The sequence below is a fragment of the Nipponia nippon genome, unplaced genomic scaffold (assembly GCF_047370975.1).
Source record: "Nipponia nippon isolate SJK-2023a ecotype South Korea unplaced genomic scaffold, ASM4737097v1 scaffold_18, whole genome shotgun sequence".
NCBI classification, from domain to species: Eukaryota; Metazoa; Chordata; class Aves; order Pelecaniformes; family Threskiornithidae; genus Nipponia; species Nipponia nippon.
Window position 1 is genome coordinate 2,049,942 of NW_028262334.1, and position 21,973 is coordinate 2,071,914.

General features: G+C 49.7%; 1 protein-coding gene across 6 annotated transcripts in view; it reads left to right on the top strand.

Annotated features, from left to right (window-relative positions):
- The window catches only part of SSH1 (slingshot protein phosphatase 1), a 40,804-nt gene that overhangs the window by 385 nt on the left and 18,446 nt on the right, over positions 1–21,973 (top strand). For 2 of the 6 annotated variants that reach the window (XM_087754418.1, XM_087754423.1), the window contains exons 2-3: positions 4,354–4,394; positions 20,538–20,641. In XM_087754418.1, coding sequence (XP_087610544.1) covers positions 4,354–4,394; positions 20,538–20,641 — 145 coding nt within the window. The other 4 variants (XM_087754422.1, XM_009472442.2, XM_087754420.1 and 1 more) reach the window with 4 other exon arrangements.

Consider the following 21,973-nt stretch of genomic DNA (forward strand, 5'->3'; position numbering starts at 1 on the left):
CTGCCCGGCCCCGCTCCGCCTCAGCCCCCAGCCCTTCGATGCTGCCAGGCCGGGTCCGGCCCGGGACCACCCAGCCCGCTCCCCGCTCCGCCCCGGCGCACGCTGCCCGTCCCCTCCTCGCCCCCACGCAGCCCCGTTTCCCCCCCAGCTGCCCCCCGCTTCAGCCCTCGCCCGGCAGCAGCCCGGGCTAGCCAAGCCCCGGGGCAGCCTGCTCCGCTTCGCTGCTGGGCGAGCAGCGTGCTGGGCCTGGCTTCGCGGGGCAGCGGAGCTTGCTGGCCCCTCGGCCCCGTACGTTCTCCCTCCCCGACACCCCACAGCCGCCAGCACCTCCTGCCCCGGGGATGCTCTGCTGCACCCCTGCGTTACCGCTCTGTCCCTGTGCAGCCTGTGCTGCAACGGCGCTGCCTTTCGCCGCACCCGCTGCAGCTTCTGCACCCGCTTTCTTCCCCAAGGCAGCCGCAGGCAGTTCCCCACCGCTGGAGCAGCTCCCGTCCCGCTGTACCCCGTACCTGTGCGACATCCCCACGCCGCGCTGTCTGCTGCCGCTCCTCGCTGCAGCGCAGCCTGCACCATGCTGCTGCCCTCTCCTCCTTCTCGGCTCTGCTGCTGCAGAGCCACGTACACGCCGCTTAACCTGCTGCCCCCGTAACGCTGCGCTCTGCGCGTCCCTGCCCTGCCGGGACAGGCACCCTGCGTGTCCCAGCTCTGCTGCGCCTCCCCTTCACTCTTGTACCCCAGAAACACCTTCTCCTGCCTCTGCCTGGCCTTCCCTCACCGCAGCTCCCACGTGCCATCCAAACACAGCTGCACCCTCCAATTTCTTTTCCTCCTTCCCCATGCATGCCTTTTTTCCTCCTAACCCGTCTCTTCTGTGACCCCCAAAGACAGGCCTGGTGTTTCCCTGCATATCCTCCCTGTGCATCCCTCACCCCCCGCCTCCCCCCGTCCTTTGGTGCTCGCTGCCCTTGGCTTCACTCTGTCCCTGTTCCCACCAGGTAAACAATCCTATTTGTCACCTGTCAGGTCCCTGTGACTCCCCCGATTAGCCGGTCCCGGGGGCAGGCAGGAGGGGGACGGTGCCCAAGGCTCACAGGTCCTCCCTGGGCTGCGGGGGTTCCCTTTGCACGGCCCTCGCCGGAGACGTGACTCATCCCTTCCTTTTGCCGACTGTTTTGCCATAGATCCGGGGCGTGTGGTTCGGGCTCCCGAGGCTGCAGGGACCCGGTGTTTGGACTGCACTGTGTTCATTGAGAAACTTGGAGACAGGACTTGTGCTTTTCCGAGGATTTTTCTGAAGGAATTTTGTTGGGTTGTGGTTTAGACAGAGTCTTAAACGAGACCTAGTGGCCACCTGATCTACATGGATGTCAATGAGCTGTAGCCCTGTTGCAGGATTTAGCTGGTGCAGGTGGGAGAGGAGTCAGAGCAGTATGCCTCTCACCTTGCCACGGACATCTGCGCTAGGCATTGCGTTGTGTAGGAGCTCTGCGTTCACTATTATTTTTTCAGTGGGTTGCCCATACGAGTCTCCCTTTCCCTCTTGAAAATGTTGTCCCAAACTTGTCACCTGGTTTTGTCCATGCCAGGGCACTTTTGCCACTGATGTCCCTGGCTCAGGTGTACTTTGGTGGCTCCCAGAGGAAGACATCAGCTCCCGTTCTGTTTCAATGGTCCCTTCTGGCATGAAATACCATAAAACTGTAAACTGTCCTTTTTCAAATTCAGCGTGTTGTTTTTCCAAAGTTAGTTTCAAAGAAAAATCCCATCAAAAAGTGCTGGCCTGCTCCTTTATGATCTTTCTTGCAAGGAAAATCAGGGCTCTTTGGGGCTTTTAGCCTATGCGAATAATTATTAGAAGATTTTTTTAATGGAAAATGATGACCATACCTCCTTGCTAATTGTGAGTATGCTGCTGCAGCCTCTCTTAACTTATGAGCCTGAAGGAATTTATAAAATGGATGCTGCCGCCTGCAAGAGGCTTGCTGCCGTGTTAACGTAGCGTGCCGTGAATTCTTAGGAGCAGAGAGTAGTTCATACACACTTGCAAACTTGCGTGCACTTGTTAGCTCCGCTGCCATCTCCCTTCCACACCACCTCCCGCTCCGTGCCAGGTCCTTCAGCCTGCCCGCACTCTGCACGGTCCCCAGGGAGGGATGCGGATGCGGCTGGGGGAGGTCTGGTGCCGCTGCCCGTGCCGTGGTGGGATCCACGGTGCTGGTGAGCAGCCACGGCTCCACGGCATCATGTGCGTGGTGCACCGTAAAACCTGCCAGCTTGGAGGGATGCTCTGACCAAAACAAGGCAGAAGGCCTCAGCGTGGCAGACAGCAAGGTTGCCTTGTTTTGGTTTTACTGCAGCTTTTTAATAGAAAATACAGGGAGAGTTGACTTTGAAAGCAAGTCAGCTTCCGCAAAAGATGAGCCTGGAGCAGATTTCAGGGGCCAGCTCTGCTGCTGAGCCTCAGCTGACAACATTCATGACCTCACAGTCACATTTGTTTAAAAAAAAAAAGTTTTTTCTCCCCCTTGTTGCTACGTGACAGACCCAAACAAACAGGAGGGTGACCTTACAAAGGCCAAAAACCTGCCAGACTTTCCCAGGGCTGGGGGGGTCTGCTGGCGGGGGGCACTGGGGCTCGGGGTGCTCCTGGGGCTCTGCCTGCTGCCCCGGCCAGGCTGGCTCTGCGCTGCCACTGCACAGTGTAAACAGGCTAAAAATAGCGATGGTATGTTTCTCGCCATCAGCTGCAGTCATTTTGGATGGTCTTTGTGTATCTCTTTTCCTCCAAATGGCTATATTTCTAATATCCCACCTGTGCGATTGCATTTGGGGTTTTTTCCAGGCATTAGTTGGTTCTTGCAGATTGTAAACAGAGCAGCTCCCATGTGCTCTGGCCTCCTGAGTCTTAACTTGGAGGGGTGGGGAACAGCCCAGGTCCTACATGCACGCAGAACTTCAAGCTTGAACGTTTTATGTGAAGCTGTTTGCTTATTTTTAGCTTCTACAAAATCACCTGGAAACAAGCAACCCTTATGGTGGCCCTTACTTGATGGGGGTTTTAAGCAATGGTGTGGTAAATAACAAAACATTCCCTGAGTGTTAGTGCTGATGGAGCACAGTTTCTTAAAGATTTGTGTCCCTCCAGCTTCATTAGGCTCTGGTGTCCGGTGTGGTGTAAGTTTGAAGGTTTTCCTATTGCAGGGAGACCTGTAAGGTTCCCACTTTGCTTCATGGGTCCGAACCATCTCCTCAGCACAACCTTGCCCTCTGAGGGGATGCTCCTGGCCCTTTCTCTTCTGTCTACTTCTGCAGGACCAAAGGAGGAGAACGATCTTTGAGCTTTTTTTTTTTTTCAGTCAGCTCTAGATGCAATTAGCCCCAAGTCTGGTTTTCTTTAATATGGAATTTAATATTTTTTTTTTTAATATGTCCAGAAGCTACTAGAGAAGTTGAAGGAGGTGGCTGGAAAGCACGGCAATGTGAAAATGTTTCTCTTGGAAAGTAGGCTTAAGTCAGCTAGCACACTTCTGTTTTAAGGAGAGTAAATGAAGTGTAAGGGCCAGTAAAGTCACCTGAGCAGCCAAATTTGCTTCCAGGGAGACTTCTCCACCAGTTTCCAGTGGAAAAGTGGCTGGTTTAATACATGCCTGCCATCAAAGAAGGGTGTTTATGAGGACAGCAGCAGACGTAGGACTTGTTGATGACTGGGCGACCAAGTGGGCATCGTCCTAGCCTTGGGACACATCTTCTGCCAGCACCCAGGTGGAGGTGGCCTTGTTGGCGAGGCGGCAGCTCGGGGACGGCGGAGGGGCCCCGCCGGTGCGTGCGGTGGAGCTCCGCATCGGTCCCAGGTTGGGGTTCAGGTGCTGGAGGCTGGGGCAGTCCCCGCTGGGCAGTTTTGGCTGCATCCACTGGAGGGCACTTGTGCTGTCGCTGCACACCCTCAATTACTGCATTAATTTGTGCCCAGCTCCTCGTTAGCAGTCTTTCGCTCGGGACAGCTTCTGCCCTCACGTGTGCGCTCAGGGGGAGCGATGTGTGTGCGGTCTTGGTGACGTCGAGGTTGGCGATCTTCAAACCAATCTGCGCTCCAGGACCAGCTTGCAGGATTAGGACCTAATAGCTTTAAAATCCCTGTGAGCCCCTTTGTCACCCGGCACTGGGCGCTGATGGCATATACGGCCAGGGAGTCTCATTTATCCCTGGCACCAGAAAGAAAAACCCCATGGAAAGCAGCCACGCAAAGCCTGTCATTGCAGGGGTGGTTTTAAAAAGCGTGGGGATTTTTTTAAAGTTGTCGTATGGAAACAACCAGCATGTAACTTTCTCTGTATCCTTCTTTTCTCCCCTCAGCTGGAGGTTGGCAGTGATGAAGAGCGCAAATTAAATGTGAGGTAAGCAGAGCTATTTGGCTCTAAACATCATTTCCACTGTTGTTAATTGTCTGCCATGTAGCTGAGTCCCGATCCCGCACAGGACTCTGTCCTCAAGCACGTACGCTTGTCTGGAGGGGATTGCATGGTCTACAGAGAGCGAAACGCTGGGGATGCTCTCTCCCTTATCACTTCAGTTTTGAGATGAGTGTATAATGAACTGAAAGTATAAAAGAGGGCTTGTGGGTTTTTTTCCTGGTGGGAAGAAACTGGAAAATTGGTCGTCAGCTCTGGCCGCAGCACTTGAGTGTTACCGCAGCCTCTCTGCCTCTGCTGCTGCTCTCTGAGGTTGGGGCTCTGGGTCGGGAGGGGGGGTACGCTCCTAGGGCGGGTCGGGGGGAGCTCTGCTCATTCCTGGGTATTAACCGTCAGGAATTTGACACCTTTGATACTGGGGTTGCGTAGAGCCGCTTGCTTCATGCGAGGGGGAAGAAAGGGCTGAGATATCCTGCTGGAGAAGGGAAAGGCTTCTCTTGCTGATATTGTGCAGAGATCAGAAGTAGTAACGATAAAGCGGGTTTGGTGGGACCCTGGCCTAATGGGGCTCTGAGTAATTACGTGGATTGTTCACTCTAAACCCAGCTGTTGCAGACAGCTCTTACCCTCTAACCTGTAAACCGCAATCCAAGAGATAGTGTAAAAGCACCACAGTGGTTCAGCAGGCTTGGTCTATTTTCCTTGTTACTGCTTCCTACTTTAATTATCCTGGTTTCAAGTAAAAGCAAAGCCACTCATGCTGCTGCTTGGAGTTCGATCTTGTTGTTTCCATCCCATTTTATGCTTTGAGACCTACTGTTGCAGAGATGTAAAACGCAGACACCGGTGGCAGTGGGTTTTCTGTTGCAGTCTGATGGACTAGGACGGAGTGGAGTTGATTTGAAGTCTGGTTTACCTTGTGGTTTTGGGAGCAGCAAGTGGATGTTAGGGTATGGACCGTCTTTAACCCCGCAAGTGAAGCCAGGGAGCAGAAAAGCAAAGTTGCTCCTTTACAGAGCAGGAAAGCGTTAGGCCTTGCCACTTCTGTTTCCCAGGGGTGATTTGTCGTGGCTGCAGCCCATCTGGGAAGCTTGGCGTTCGGTAGCTGTCCTGCTTGCATGCATGCGGGTCAGAAGCGTATGTTTGGTTGCTGTGTGGTCTCCTGTGTACAGACATTTAATGGCAGTCTGTAATGTCATCCGTTAGCTTACTTTCTGGAGAATGCATTTTGTATCGGTTAAAGCAAAATTCAGGATTCCTGTTTCTGCTCCCAGCTTGGTTGTGGGCTCATTGTACAATTCAGGGCTCAAGCAGGAACCTGCTGAAGTCATGAATAGCAATGCATCCTTAATTCTTGTGCTTTTTCCCATGTTGTATTAAATAGTAACACTTAACCAAGCAGTACGATAGCCTCTTCTTTTGTATGTACGGTTCTTGTGCTGAAAGAGGAAATACAGCTTTATGCCTCTTCACTACAAATGAACTCAATGACAATGTACAGATAAATCGTTGGAACATCATTGGTTTTGTGGCTGCCTTTGGTCTATCTGGCCTTTTTGCCAGCCAGCCATGTGCATCCATCACTGACCAGAGCGATCGTGGGGGTAGATGTAGTGAGGCTGCGCTTAAAGGCAGATACTTTTCTACTGGCCATTGAAAAATGCTGCAGCGCTGACTTTAGATACCGAGATCCCAAGAGCTTCCTCTGGCCTTTAGTCTCTTGGGGCTGCTCTTCCACATACGATTTTCAGGATAAGAATCTGGTAATTAAATCACTAGATAGACCTCGAGAATAGGATGGCTATTGTGCAGAGCCTGTGCTGTGCTTGGGGGGAAACACCGCCAAGGACTGAGGAAAATGTGTGGTCCTAGTGTGGACACAGCGTAGATGATGAATGAAGCTGCTCTTGTGGGGAGGTGGGTAGATCCGGTCCCCTTCCCGATGGCAGCTGCTCCGCATGGTTCGGTGAGACTTTACCCGGTGCCCATGGGGTGGCAGAATTGTTCAACTTCATTGTGCTGCTTCCCTAACAGCTGAGTTTAGGTCTCCTCTGAAAAAAACGCAGGAACGGGCTATGATGATATTTGTGAATCTTTAAATCCTGGTCTAGCCTTGGTGGAGACTTAGGTGACAGCTGTGCTTTGTCACATGTGCCCTGAGTGCAGGGGTCGGCAGTCCAGTGCCTGACTTTGCAGACCTCAAAGATCCTAATGGTTAGAAAAAGGAAGGGTTGTTGGAAACAAGACCCCATCTTGCTGCCAGCTCAAGCTGCGTTACATCGATACAGGATGAATGTGCTATTACACATTTATGTCCTAACTTACTCATCCGCTTGCTGAACAGATTATTTTCATTCATTCCAAAAAATTCCAGGATTTTCATTTGAGACTGCATAGTTGGATCTGGTTATATGAGCTATCTGATTTTTTTTCTTGGAGGAGTGGGTCTGTATCATGGTTTTATAACCAGCCACATGTCTTGCTGCTCTCCGGTCTAGGAGTAGCAGACCTCACTTATGGTTTCTGTCATTCCAAAATGCTTTTCTTTCTGTTTTCTCCCTGAAACAGCTTCTACCCTAAAATAGACTGAGGGGACATGTTCTAGGTTCAGCTTTTCTTTCAAAGATGTTATCTGCATTTTCTTAGACATTAATGTGCTTTAAAGTCTTCCTTTTCTTTCTCTTTCCAAAAACTTCGCAGAAGCCTCGATAAGGTAACATCCACACTGATTCCAGCAGACAGCCAGGAGTCCATTTTGCTCCCCAGAGGGTCAAGATTCGTAGCAGAAGAAAAAGTAAGAGCACAGACTCAGATCTGACAGCCCAGTTGGGCTCGGTGCAGCTGGTGCAGACAAAAGCTTTCATGTCTGATTCTCTGCGTTATCTGCGTCTGCTGAAATCTTCCTTCCTGAACGCCGATCAGCCATGGGACCCTGTGGCTTGATCACTTTTTTTCCCTAATGATGCAGTGTGCCCACAGGACCTTGAGACATCTCACCCAAATCATAATAAAACTGCTGGCATGGTTACATCAAGTCCATGGGACTATGCATTAGCTTAGAGTTAAGCACAATCTTAAGTTTTACAAGATCAGGGCTCACAGAGTTCAATGCGAGCCTTGTGTGCGTGGTGCCTGCCACCTTATCGGAGAGCCATGTCGTGCTTTTTGAGCTCAGAGCAACCTCAGAGAAGATGATATCAAGTGCAAGGGAGACTGAGAGCAGAGCTGAGCTCTTTTCGAGCAGGCTGCTCAGGGAGAATGGGGTATGTGCAGTTTTTCCTACACTGCTTTTTGGTGCAACTCGACGACTTTCATCACTCGCCACTGGTTTGCTCTCTAGCACCGAGTCAAAGGAGATGTTTTACAAAGCCAGTCATGTTGTGAGTGTTGGCTGTTTGTCAGACGCAGTTGGCAAATGCAGCAAGATAATCACTGGTTTTAATTACAAACACAAGTAAGTTTGTTTAGCCAGTCATTCTGTAATCTTTGCCATTATTGGCTTTCCAATCGCAGCCTGAATGCAGTCAGAAACAGGGCCGGGTGAGTGTTTTCGGGCACCTTCTGCAGGGAGATAGAGGTTGAACTGCTGCAGAATGGCCTGGGAGTTAGTTGTCTCCAGCCTCTGATCAAGCCTGAAGATTGTTATGGAAAGGACTGTTCTTGTTTGGCACCACTGAGCCCAGTTTTAAGAGCTGGCAAGAGCAGCTGTGGGAGGTAAAGGTTTTCAGGATTGGGCCTGTGTACATTTGCAGAGCCTTTTAATGGCATACGCTGGTCCGCTGCCTCTGCGTGCCGCGTGGCCACGGCCCAGCGTGGAGACCCTGCCTTGAGAGCGCTGCCCGGAGCATCCCGTGTCCTGCGGAACAGAGAAGTGGTAGAGGAAGAGGAGGAGACTGGGGGTCTTCCTCTCTTTGCTGATGCCGTCCTCTGTACCTTGCTAAGTTACTTAATGTTCCCCAGCCCCTTTCTCCCATCTGCAGCCTGGCAGATGACTATTAGCTCATCTTCTGAAACCCTCAGAGTAAAGCGTTAGGTCTGTTCGGTTTTATTCAGCATTAAAACCTTTCAGCTGTAAGAGTCGTATACAGCTTTTGAGCTCTGAGGAACCTGCGGCTGGTTGTGATGGGTAAAAGGCACCATGTCCCCCGTGCTTTCCACCTTGCTTACTCACCTTTGTGTTTTGCGTGGTTACCTGGTCGGAAACGAACGTGCTCCACCACGCTGGTTTGATAACCAGCTCTACAGTTCCTTCAGTTACTGCTTTTTTTGTTGTAGCTTAATGAGGGAAAGTAATTTTCACTTTTGAAGGTAGTGGAGTTACACTGGGCATTGGTTTGACGTGGTTTTGCGTTCGCTGCAGGAGTTAGGTGGAGCCTCAGGTTGATTAAAACTCCCTTTTGCAGCTCAGTGATCAACAGGAGGAGTAATTGCTGCAGACAAACTCTTACAGAGCATCACCCTGGCTGGCACGCACCAGAGGACTCGTTATAAGGAGGCCGTTTGGTTAAAATCACTGTAATAAACCAGATTCCTTGCTGGCGCTACGGCTGGCCTCTTCAGTATGGAAACATACTTTATCGTATGTTATATTTTAATGCACCAAAAGTTATTTTTTAACACCTCGGTCTTTAACTTTTTCAGGGATTTATGAGCATGTTTTGCTGGAGGCAGCATTGAGTGGCTGGCTTGTACCCGCAGCTTTGAGTGGCCGTGTTTATGGCACTGGGAAGGTGCACGGGGCGGGGGTACACCGGGGCAGCTGTCTTGAGGATTTATTTTTGGGTCAGCGACTCATTACGTACTTGACGAGTCCTGCTCGCCGCAGTATTTATTGTCTCCCAGTTATTTGGTGGGAGATCTTGGGGCAGAAGTTGCTGACTTTATTAACTGTTCAAAACAGGACGCTGAATCACATCCTGGCAAGGCTGCAGCATCCTGCCTTAGCGTGCTCCATACAATGGGGAGGCAAATTCACAGGCTCGTGACCCTCGGTAACTTTCTGGCCCATAGGTGTGGCTGTGGAAGCCGATGGAGATATAATTAGGCCTTTACTTTTGCAGTGGGTTGTGTGGGGACGTTCAATGACCGTGGAGCTGAGGAAGCATGCACTTAGTTGACACTTATTTAAGATCTGGCCTTTCCAGGAAACTGTTGCTGACTTGAAGTTGAGCAACACGAGGAGTTTACTTGGATGTAGGTAGAGTAACAGCAGGAGGCCTGCCAGTTTGAAGATGTGGTGATCAGACCCTTTTTGCAATTATATATAAATCTTTTTTTTTTCTTCCCCCTCCCCCCCCGCCCCGAAACCTCAGCAGTTTGGCAAAAAACAAAACTACTGGCCCTGTTATCAAAGGTACTGGCTTTGCGCTGAACATTTTTCTCTGTAAAAGGCCAGTGTGGTTACTGTTTATTTAAGTGTTAGAGCTGGGGCAGAAAAATATTTCGGTTCCAAATGCCTCTTGATTTTAAATACCTTAATCTTTGATAATCGATTGCCAAGATCTGTGAGTCAGGGATTTCTCATACAAATCAGGGCTGTGGTCTGCCTGACAAGTGCTCTTCAGATGTTTTTGGAGAATGTGAAATGGGCAGAACACTTTCATAGGCATGGCTTCACTTTTAATGAGGAGAGTGTCGAGCTTTTTATTTCCCAAACATTTATGCATCCCTCTGCAGCATTTGAATCCCTGATGCAGAATCACTTTACTACTACACAAGAAAATCCGAAAGCAAAATAAGCCCAGCCTCAAATGGATTAGGATGCAAACTGCATCTGTTAGTCGTTTAGGTTTATCTAGGATCAGAAGGACTCTTCTCTGCAGAGCTTGCTTTCCCTCTCTGAAAGTTTTAGAGTTGCAGTCCAGGCAGAAGTCAACGGTGTTGAGCTTGTGCAGCCCAGACAGATCTGCATCATCTCTCTGTAACGTGAGGTATGAACGTCCATAATCAGGGTGTGAACTGGCAGTGGTTAATGGCTTTGCCGGAGCTGCTTGTCCGCATAGACATCTTCCCCTTGCAGCCAGTGCAAAGGTTTATCTTTTGCCACAAGAGGGGTAGGTTTCCCTGTCTCCTTCCTGGGATGGCAGCAGGAACACAAACCACACCTGCGGAGCAGCTGGCGTGCTACGTGTTCATATCCACCTCAGCTGGTCCTCACCATTGGTATTTCAAGGTATTGCCCATTGCACCAAACTCCTCAAAGTCCCAGTTTAACGTTTGTTGTAGGACCTGGAGTCTGTGCCTGACGCTCATCTCACTACACACAGACCCTGTGCAGAGGGACTCGCCCAACTGACAAACCTGCCAAAACCACACCAGCTCAGCTATGTTTCTTGAAGAAATCCTTGCTGCAAGAATCGCTAGTGAAGGCAGCTGCTGGGGGATCTGTGGTGGTGTGCTGCTGACCGCTGGGCAGAAAACCTCTGGGGCTTAGCTTCGGGGGCCAAGGCATCCAGAAATGCAGGGAACAGGACAAAATGTCCCTTTCAGATTTTCCGGAAAGCTGCCAGGTTGCTTGTTTGCCCTGTCTGCCATCCAAATGGTCACATCCAACACTCGCATTCCTGCAGAGACCACTGCCTGTGGGGCTGCTCGCAGTGTGCCTGCGTGTGGGCATCTCCTTCCCAGCCCAGTAAAACTTCTTGGACTACAGATGTCTGCTGCTCTCTGCAACACCGATTCTGCTTGTAAAAGATGGGTTTGGAGTGGAGGGGAAAAAGAAGGATGATCCTTAGGTTTTTACCAACGCTTTTCTGTCTTGAGGTAGCTTTGCCCCTGGCTGGCAGTCTCCTAATTTCTGGGGTGTGCCTCCTCCCCATGGGGTGCTGGCTGCATACCCTGGGGGGAGCTGGGGAGGCAGGCTGCGGTCTAGCTGAACACTAGAGGGGGTGTCGGGGTTGAGCTAGAACTTTTCTCGCTCTGCTTTGACCCTGCGTGATCCATCTAGATTTATTTTATTTTATTTTTACGCATTACCAATGTGTCAAGTGCTCCCTGGACTCTGCTGCCTTTTTTGGAGTCATTCTGAAACCCAGCAGCTAAGCTATTTTTTGGGTAGCTGTGCCACCACTGCCTGTAGGGTTCTCAGTCGGGCTTCCTATGCTGTTGCCTGTGTCCTGGCTGACCTTCGCACACGCCGCGTGGAAGCCGCTTTCTTAATCCTCAAAACTATTATTCACCATTTCTTTTCCAGTGGCGCCTTTGGAGAGTTTCCACTTGTTTCTCTGGCCTGTCTCTGGGAGACACCACTGAGTGGGTGAAGTGGGGTGACTTCATAAAATAGTTTAAAGGATTAAAACAATGAGTTGATGGGAGGAATGCAGGAGGATCGGCTGATGTGCCGACAGCTCGGCTGGGGAGGAGGACGGGAGCAGGATCGGCTCCTGCCCGGGAGTGTGGGTGGGAGGCTCTGCCTTTGATGTGCCCTCCATGGCAGGAGCCTGGGGGCCAGCATCGTCCCACCTCTCCTTTAGCTTGGACCACAGCTCTGAGACACCTCCCCAGCACTCCTGGGCTTCTGGTCTGTCCTCCTCCCTACCTGCGGTCACGGAATAAGTATGTCGATAACATGGCAACAACAACATCCAAAAACGTGACTTGCAGGAAAACACAGGGATCTTTTGGTCTTTTAGCATGGGGGAAGAAGGGAGCCAGTGTTTTGGGAATAGTCGGCTTCGCTCAGACCACCAGGATGCTGCATGGCAGAGGGTGCACTAGGCTGAAAACGGTGTTGTTGCTAATGCTGGGACCTCTGTATATGCCTCTCGTGCTTCCCTGTGCCGGCTGCCACCTTCCCTAGCCCTGCCCTTTGAGTCCGTGAGTCTAGGCAAGCGTGAGCCGCTCCGTGTAGCTGTATGGAGAAGCATTGCTTAGCCCTCGCCGCAGGGTGGGCGGTCACGGGGCTGCTGCAGAGGGCTGGGTCGGTCCCTAGGCGCACGCTGGGGACACGGATGCTGGGAGTCTCGGTGGGGTTAATACTCCTCTCCTAAGAGTGAGAGAAAGGTTTCTTTATAGCAGCTGAATGGGCAGTCGTGCAAGCTGAGGTTCGGAGAGGATCTGGCCCCGGCCTCCTGAGACAGTGGCTATCACAAAAATGATGTCATGTTTCGGTGGGAATCTCAGAAATGCTCCTTGGGATTCAAACTGTTCGTTCCAAACGCATCGCGTAGCTGGGTGATGCTGTGATCAGCTTGGTGCCTTTTTGAACTCTGCGATTAATGGGATGAGCAAAAAGGGTTTCTTTTTCCTTGTGAAACAATCTTTTATTTTATTTGGCTTTTCACCATCCAAGTACTAGGGATTCCTAGAATTTTCTCTTTCCTGGCCATTTGGGAACTGTTCTGCTAACTTATTTTGCGCAAGTCTGCTGGAACGGGGAGCAAGCCTGCTAATTGGTTTGCTTCCCTTTTCCTGCCCGGGTCGTGCTCTGCCCTCGGAGCTGTGTGCCGCCCCAGCGTGGGGGACGCACGGCTGACCCGGTTCGGCTCCGTGCGGAGCTGGGGCGATTGCTGCCCGAGCCCGATGCATCGCTCACCCCGTGCGCAGGAGCGGCTGGAGGCACATCATCAGCAGTCTATTTATGTTAGGAAATTAGCTTTTGTGGGCTTCATGATTGATTTCATTTTTTTCTTTTTCCTCTTTGTGCTCGAGGAGCGTTTGTATCTGGCGCTGTGAATGGCCCGCAGTGTCTTGAACCCTTCTTAGCATTCTTGCGCTGTGGATGTGGCCCACGCCTTTCAGCCGAACAATACACGCTCAGACTCCCCTTTTGTTGCTGCGCCGCTAAAAACACGAGAGCGAAGCCTGCCGGGTCTTCCTGCCTGCCTGACCGTCTCGATCTCCTTTGAAATAGATGGGGAGATGTCTGCCCCTGCGGGGATGCATTACGAGACCCCCCCAGCAGGGGCTGCTGCCTGACCCCCTTGGAGGCAACTTTTTGCCAGTGTGTGATGGTGCCCTGGCTGCATCTGAGGAAGGGGAGATGTTCTCCGTGTGTCTGAAGGAACGTCAGACCTTGCTGTGGTTCGCAGCTTGTGTTTGGGGTATCTTCTTGGGGTGACTTGTCTTCTGCTCAGGAGGTCTGAGAGTGATGACTTTTTATAGCCCAACAAAGCTGCACCCTAACATAGACATGAGTACGGAAGCAGCTTTCCTGCCTCGCATTTTTTTGTAATAAAATAGTATTTCAGAAGACGAACATTTCCAAAAGTTGCCCTGAAGGTAGCTGCCTCCACCTGAGATGCATCACAGAGAATTCAGCAGAGGTAGAGCACCGCAATCCAAGCGATGCTGGCAGCTCTCGCCGACTTTAGCAGGTGTATTGGGCACCTGCAGTTCTGATCAAGGTCAGTTTATCAGCGTATCACAAAGTCTACGCATGTATGCAATAGCAATTTGTTTTAAAGCAGCATTGCACGTGTTGAAACTGGGTCTCTCCTGGTCCTGCTGCGTGGGGAACGCTCTGCTCGTCCGTCTGCACAGCAGCCCACTCCGTCTTGGGTTAAGCAGGGATGGCTGTGGCGATACTCTCAGCTATATTTGTAAAGGTGATTCCTTTATGTTTCATTTAATCTTTCTGTGTCGCTGGACTCTGTGTGACTGGTGTGTGACAGAGCAAAGGCCACTTGGAAACACACAACGTACTTTTTTTAAAAGCATGAGAAATGACCTGCTGCTGCTTTTAAAGCCTCTCACTTCTGTTTCTCAGGCTGTACAGTAGCATGTGAGCGAGTAGCTTTGAAGTTCATTTTTCCCTGGCGCTGTTTTGTGTCACTCAGACCCCTTCTGAAGGCCCCTTTCTTGGTCAGGAAGCGTTCGTTATCTGATGTGCCTCCTATCAAGCCAAAGCAAGCGGTCAGCGTGCTTTAATTGTCGGCTTGGCTTGGAAAGCAGGGGCCGCGCAGCTGCCGCCTTGTCTTCCTGCTATTTCTCTCCCCGCATCTTCCTTTCTATTTGATGTGCTCATTTCCAGTTTAGTTTATGTTGCTATTTCGGTATGACTGCATGATTGCCCTGTCTTAAAATCCACCTTCTGGCATGTCAAGGGCCTGGCCGGGCTGCGGGAGCATCCGAGGGGACTGGCTCGGTCCCCGAGCTGCGGCACCGCGGCAGAGAGGTGTGCCGGGGAGGCCCCTCTCCAGGGCTGCGTTTCGTGTTCTTGCTTAATTGCCTTGAGATGGCTGGGCTTTTTCCAGACTGAGCAGAAAATGGGGGAAGAAAAGGGGGGGGGGGGGGGGGGAAATGAGTTCTCTTCCTCCTTATCAAAGGGGCTGTGGAAAAGGGAAGTGTGTTTAATTTTGTGGAGCTTGGGAGGCCTGTTTTTTTTCCTCACCTTATCAGTTTGGAAACGTTTTGAGCAGAAGATGCCATAAAACCCAAGGAACAGGGAGGCACTACCATGTTCATGCCTTTGTAAAATTGCAACCAATTTTGAGAGAAGTGAATTTTTTTTTTTTTTTTCCTAAATCATGGACCTGGTTGCAGGAGGGCAGCTCCTCTGGGCATGGGGAGAGGTCTGCATGCAGTGGTTAGGAAGGGCAGGAGAAGCGTGCCTGCTCCTACCCATGGCGTTGATGGATGCTCGGGCGAGGGGGTGTCCTGCTCCGAGGCTGGAGGCTGGGCAGTCTGCTGTCAGATGAGCCCAGAGGCCATCGCTGTCCCCCGAGCGCTCTGGCTCAGCCCCGATGGATAGATGACCTTCTCTGCCCCCGCACCGCATGTATGTTTTGTTTCATTCATGAGGGGGAAATTAAGAAACTTAATTTGACAGAGATTTAGTGCCCGGAGGGCATGGTGGTGTGGCCCTGTGCTGGGGCAAGGCTTCATCGCAGGGCTTTTCTGGAACATGGAGCTCTGCGCCTGAGCTGCGCAAGGACACGCCAGGTCAACGACGTGGGAGTTGCTCAAGATGAAAGGTTAAAGAGAAACAGAGAAAGCTTCAGGTGAGAGCCGATATCTTGAAAGGACATCTGGAATATTATCTCTTTGGGAGAGGAGGATATAAATGCAACAGCCAGGCAGAGGTGAGCTCTGGGTGTTAACTGAAGCAAGCTTTGACCCATCAGGTGCATGTGCCTTGGTCCTCTGGTGATGCTGGGGGTCTGCCGAGGACAGCCTGTGCCTGGGTGTGCGAGGAGCAGCTCCCCTCTCTGCTCCCGGAGCTCCCTGCCCTCCGATCTGCCCCTGGCTGGAGCGCGGGGCTGCCCGTATCCCTGAGGAAAAGGCAAAGCAAAGCCAGGCAGAGTGGAATTCTGCTGGTGTTCACTATGTGAACTCATCACTAAAATATGCTCTAAGAGTAGAGCTGTAAGCAACTGGATCTGAACAGCGCTTGCACTAAATGGGCCTCTTGGTTGTGGTCAGCGGCAAACACAAAGATAACAAGTTCATTACGGCTCCAGAAGTACCGAGGGTTGTTGCAGGTGTGGTGATAAGCCAGGCTCCTTGGGCATCCCGTGCACCGAGCAATCCTACGGCAGTTCTGGGAGCAGCAGGGATACCCGGCCAGACGCAAACTCGGATGTTTCTGTTCTGCCTCTTTTAGCTAGATACTATTTTTTAATTCTTAGACTAGCAAGAGACTGCTGAATCAACCTCAGGCTTGGCTGTGTCTTCCCAGGGAAAGTGGTTTTCTCTCTACTAACTTCTGTGTATGGATATTTATTTTGAGATGAGTTATGTAGCTGTAAGATATATTAATAGAGCGTTTTCTTGTATCCTGCAAGATGATTACGTCTTATGTGAGATTTCCCACTAGAACAGGGAACTCAAATAGCCGAGGCGTACAAGGTTTTTTCCTGGGACACACCACAGCCTGAGCCACAATGGCAAAGCAAGCTGCTTAGGGAAAACTGTTCTGCAGCTGGCTTCCCGCTCACTCTGTCTGTCCAGTAACACAAGCAGCTCTGCCTCTTGTTACGAAACCCAGTATTTTTAACAGATTGCTTCTTGCCGTTTGTGGACCCGGGGGGCGGCGTTTTGTAACGATTAAAAGGCACTGCCTATTGTGTTCTTAAGCAACTTGAAATGTAATTGATGTGTGTTGCAGCCACGCTCTTCTGGAGCTTTCCCAAAGGGGAAGAAATATTTCCTTTTCAAGTTGAGCAGCACGGAGCCAACGGATGGGGCAAGGGACAGTGAAGCAGGAGGCGCTGGAGCCCGCTCGCAGTGGTGCCGTGGCCATTAAGCACCCTCTCCTTGCCAGCCTCTGGGTGCAGAACGGCCCCTGCTTTACGGACAGCAAAACACCATAGCTGTCTGTACCTTCCCGCTGACACCCTCAGCACTTCCCAGATGCTTGTACACATAGGTTTTTACCCGCCTTAGGGGGTTAATGCCATTAGTTTGGTAAGCTGAGGTTATGGAGTGGAAAGGGGACTGGTCTGCAGCTGTACTGGAGCACTATGGAGCTCCCGGGACTGTGACAACGTCTGTGGGCTCTGCGTTTATTTGAGAGCCTGAAGTGACTCCTGTAAAGTAGCTGTGCTGGTCAGGACTCCTGGAAGGGCATCCAAGGAATGGGTGGGTTCTGTTGTGCATGCCAGTGGGGCCGGGTAAAAATTGGACAGAAAGCTGCTTCTCCCCCTGGTTAGGCTAGTGGCGCTGGTGAGACGCGAGCGTGTGGTTATTACGGCTTGTGCCTAGAGAAGGAATTAGTCAGGGGCCTGTAAGAAACGAGTCTTCACTGAATTTGGTTATAGCCAGCCACTAACAAATAAAACCAAGCCGCCTGAAAGACTTTCTTGTTCAGTAGTAGCTCAGTAACTCGCGAGTCACTGAAAATCAAACCGTGGGAGCTGTACAGTCACTGAAGAAGCATGTTAATTTGACAGCTAATGCCTTTGTCATATGTATATTACAGTGGTGGCATGCAGTGTTTTAATTGTAAAGAAACGAACCGGCATGAGTCGTTGCAGTGCTTTTTATCTCGTCCTGTCCAGGGAATATGGACGTTCCACCGCGACGGGCTGCTTTGCTTTGCGGTTGCTGATAGGCGCTGCGTTGCCTTTGGAGCATGCGGGAGGAAGCAAACAAACAAACAAGTCTGGAGGAGGGAAACGATTAGACGAGCCTCAGCTGTTTTTTTCCCCTCTTGAATGGCCCTCTTTCATCAGGATATGTTAGGACAAGTGCTTTTTCAAGCCAGGATATCAGTGGAAGACACAGTGTTCTGTAAAAGTCATCCAGTTCCTGGGTAGCATCAACAGACGCGATTTCTCTGCTCCGCACAGAATATACGGTCAACCTTTTCTTTTCCTTCTTTTCTCTTTTTTTTATGGGTTTAGAAGCAAAAGGATGTGAGTTTTACAGCTAGTTATGAATCTTTTCGAATTTACTGACTTCTGTCTGACTCTTGGGCCAGCACAATGCTTCTGCTGTTCAAAGAAAACCAGTCCAAATTAGTATGTATAAGCCACTCGTTTTTATGCTGCTAACAAATGCTGCTTACTAGGGCATTTATCAGTGCTGCCAAGGGTCAAAAGTTGGGGATGTTCTTTAATGATAGGATTTTTCTGCTCTTTAGGAGATTTTTTTACAAAGGCTGGAGTTTTAGTTGTTTACTGGAACTGCAGGATTTAAAGGGTTTTTTAAAACTGGGTTGGAATACTGTGCCTTGCCTTTTTCTCACTTTTATTTTGTTAGCTGTGTTTTAGAGCAGTTGTGTGAAGTGACTGAGAGCAAAGAGCGTTCCTAGAGCGGAGATAAGGGACGGCGTCGGGTAATGTTGCTGTTTGAGTATGGTGTAAAATACGAGCTTTTGCAAAGAGGCACTCGGATGCGTTACCTCTGTACGGCACCGTGCTGCTCCTATGGAAATGGGAGCTTATGTGGGAATCGGGGAGCACGGGGAGTGCTGGGGAGGAATGGGCAGTCTGAGTCACAGCAAGCTGCGCTTAGTAAGGTTAGTGCGCAGTTTTAGGAAACATTTAAATTAAAAGAGAAATCTTGCTCTCAACAGGTTCTTTGGCTTCGCTTTCCGGTTCGTTTCCATGCAGATGAATACACGGTGACAAAAGTTTTGCGATGTGGGTTGTCCTTTTCCTGCAATCGCTTTCTGCTCCTGCAGCGCAGCTTTCTCGTTTGCCTGCAACTGGGAATATTCTGCTTTATTGTAAAAGCTTTCCTGACTGCAGGAGAGGAGGACATCAGGCGAGATGAACCATCAGAGCAGGAGTTACCGACGCCTTTGGGAAGGAGATCTGTACCTTCCAAGGCTTTTCATGCTGTAGAAATCCCAGTCAGTACTTTATTAGGGATAAAAAAAATATCCTTTGGGATATTTTTTCACTTTCCCAAAGAAATATTTCCCCAAATTCTTGGGACAGGAACACCGTGAATTATCTCCTTGTGCATTATCTAACCATTCCCTTCCTCTGGCTGAAAAAACAGATGTGTGCGCGTGAAGCTGGTATCTCGCCGAATATCCTATACGTTGTGTTGGTGTCGCTGCTTTTGTGTAACTTCTGGCCACTTTTTAACGCTTTCCTGTGAGATCTGGTGTGCGAAGGAAACAAGACTCTTCCAAATTCCCGTTTGCAGAAATTCTTGCCGTTAGCTTGCGTGCCAGGCAGAGCAGAGCCGGTGTTTCGGATCACAAACAGCCTCTGCATGGCTCCTGTTCAGACACAACTTGCTAGCGAAGTGAGTGGTGAGTGCTAGAATACTGTGGGAGTGTAAATGGAGAAAAGCTTGTTTTAATTAGAGTGGAGTTGTCCTGCTGGCATTTTATTGATCTGATATATGGCTTGTGGAGCCTGGAACTTGGGTGAAAACTTTAGTTCACTTTTTAAAAGCAGCTGAAATCTCAAATTTAAACCTGATACAGATTTTTCTGGGAACTTTGCACCTTGAAGATTCAGCTGAAAAACGAGGAAGCTTTGCCTGGGAACCTTGGCTGGGTTCTCAGAGAAGGGAAAAGCTGAACTTGAAGCAAAAGCGGAAAAGACATGAAATTCATGTTTGTCTTCGCAAAAACGCTAAGGTAGAATGGAGCATTTGTGCTCGCTTCCACCTAAAGGCGAAGACCCCAGATAAAGTACAGAATAGACGAGTGCTGGGAGTAGTAACTCCTGTGGGATTATTTTCTGTAGCATAAGTAACTCCCATGTAGCATAGTCTCGTAATGGAGCATTTATATTTAGTAGATAGCGGACAGTAATTAATGATTATCTATGTTTGGAAGTGGAGGGCGGCAGAAAATTGGGCTTTGTAACAAGCAATGTCTCTTGTGATGTTTAGAGCGGTGTAGGAAATGCAGTGTAAGCAGTTACTGTGGCAACTAAAAGGTAGCTTAGTAGATGTTGATTTTCAGCCTTGTGGGAAATGCTAACTTTACCGCTTACGTCCAAGTCTATTTCTAAAATGCTCGCGAGTGCATTATGGCACTATGTAATTAGGCTTGTGCTGGTGCTTACTGTAACTACTGATTTTGTTCAGCCTTCTCTTTAGTTATGTTCTGGGGCCCGTGTGTCATTTGACTCTGTGGAAATATCGTTATGTATTTGCACATACTGCGACCTGCCTTCTTATCAGCAGTGTTTTCCAGGACGGCTGTATCCAGCCAGAGCAAAGCAAAAGCTTTGCTATTGTGTCGGTTGGGTTTTCCCCTGAGGTTTTCAGTGCAGTTTCCTCTCTCTTGAGATGCGCAGGTTTCATCTGCCCTCCCTTCCTCTTTAAATCTACAGACAATTTACGGTTGCATGTTCTTGGTTTTGCATTCCAAAGAAATCTCAAGAACTGAAATTAGTAGGAACTGATTGACTCGGAACCTGATCTTCAGTGATTTTACAGGTCTAAGCCTGTAAAAAGCCTTACCCTCTACTGGTTTTAAGTTGCAGAATTTGATAATCAAATGATAAAGTCATTTCCAGCCCACGACAGCTCAGGCAAGTATCTTCTGCAATGGCCAAGTAATAAAATGTTGGTGGGAAATGACACATGAATAATCCATGAATAATCCTGGAGCCATGCCGTGCAAGTGGCAGGATCAAACTTTGGGAACAGCTTCTGATGGCAAAATCCTACTACGTTTTAGTGAGGGGAAGCCCTTCCTTCCCTAGCTTACGGACCTGAGCACGTATTTTGCTGGTATTTCCTTTCAGTTGACTTCCTCTGTCGTTTGTTTTCCAGCCTAAGCGAGAGCTTTTTCATGGTGAAAGGCGCAGCCCTTTTCTTACAACAAGGAAACAGCTCCCAGGGCCAGCGAAGTCTCCAGCATCCTCACAAACATGCAGGTAGTGGATTAAATCACCTACTGAAATTCCTTTTCCCTCTTGCTGTGCTGCTCATCCCGTCTGTGCGGACAGGCTGATAGCACGCCCGGGTGGGTGGATGACACCTCTGATTGTCATAGTGGGCCTTGTACAACCTGTTGAGTAAAACCAGGTTTTCAGCCCACTTGATTCGAATGGGAACGTGTGATTATTGAGTCTTTGTTTAAACTTTTGTCATTATCTCGGAACTGTAACTGGAGTAGAAATTTATTCTCTGCAGACATTATAGCATTCAGCATGGCATTCTTTAGGCAGGGAAGCCTGCTGAGCCAGAAGGTCTGTGCTGAATATGTATCCCTGTTTTCCGCAGCTGCGGATGAAGAAATGTCAGTTGTGCTTCAGTGATTTGGTCTTTGCCTTCCCCTTTGGCCCGTGGGGAGGAAAGTTGGATGGGCTGAGTCACAGGGCTCTAGCACCTCTTCTGTACTTGTCAAGGTCCTGATTCAGCACGGCAGGGGCTTTTCTCCGAGTGCTCTCCCAGCCTCCAGAAGTCTGAAGCTTGGGACTTTCAGTGCCAGCTGACAGCATTTGTTCATTTGAAACTACCTGTTGCTGGTTTTGTTTGATGTTGCCCGTAAGAGTGAGGAACGTTTTAACAGGATTTGGGTTTCTGGATAGACGTATGTTTCTTAGCTCCTTATATCCCCTTTCCTGGTTTCAGGAAAATCCCCTTTTCAGTTAACTCATCACAATCTGGCCTGTAAGAGTTTATCATGGTTTAAGAACAGACTGTCCTTCTTCCCCCGGTCCCCTCCAGTGTGCCAAACTGGTGGGAAGAAATGGTAGGAAGTTGTATGGTGAACGTACATAAGGATTGATAAGCAGATAGGGGGTTCAGGAAAGCGGATTCTACTTACCCGGTGTTTTCATGCCTTCTGTCTTTGACAGTTTTGGAATAAGCGATTACTGGGAAAGAAGAAATAAGATCATCGGGGCATTTTGAGAGCAGGAGCATGTGGGAAAGGCACAGTGTGGTACTGTGTGTCTGCTGCTTAGTAAACACTCCAAGCACAAAGAGGGTGTTTGAATGCCAAGCTTGGCTTTGGGTTTCTTTAATTGTCAGCAATTTCATATACCCAGCAAACATCCTACGGAAGGAATTTTATCTTGTGTGGAAAGTTATGAGTGCATTACCGAGTTATTAGATGTGAACTTGTTTTGCTTTCTTGTAGATTCCTTGTTCCTTTCACTTGCTTTCCCCAAACAGAAATGTACCCACTGTTCTAGAGCCTATGGGACTTGTTGCATGCATGCATGGGCAGCACTTTGTTTGAGATAGAAGGGATCCATCGC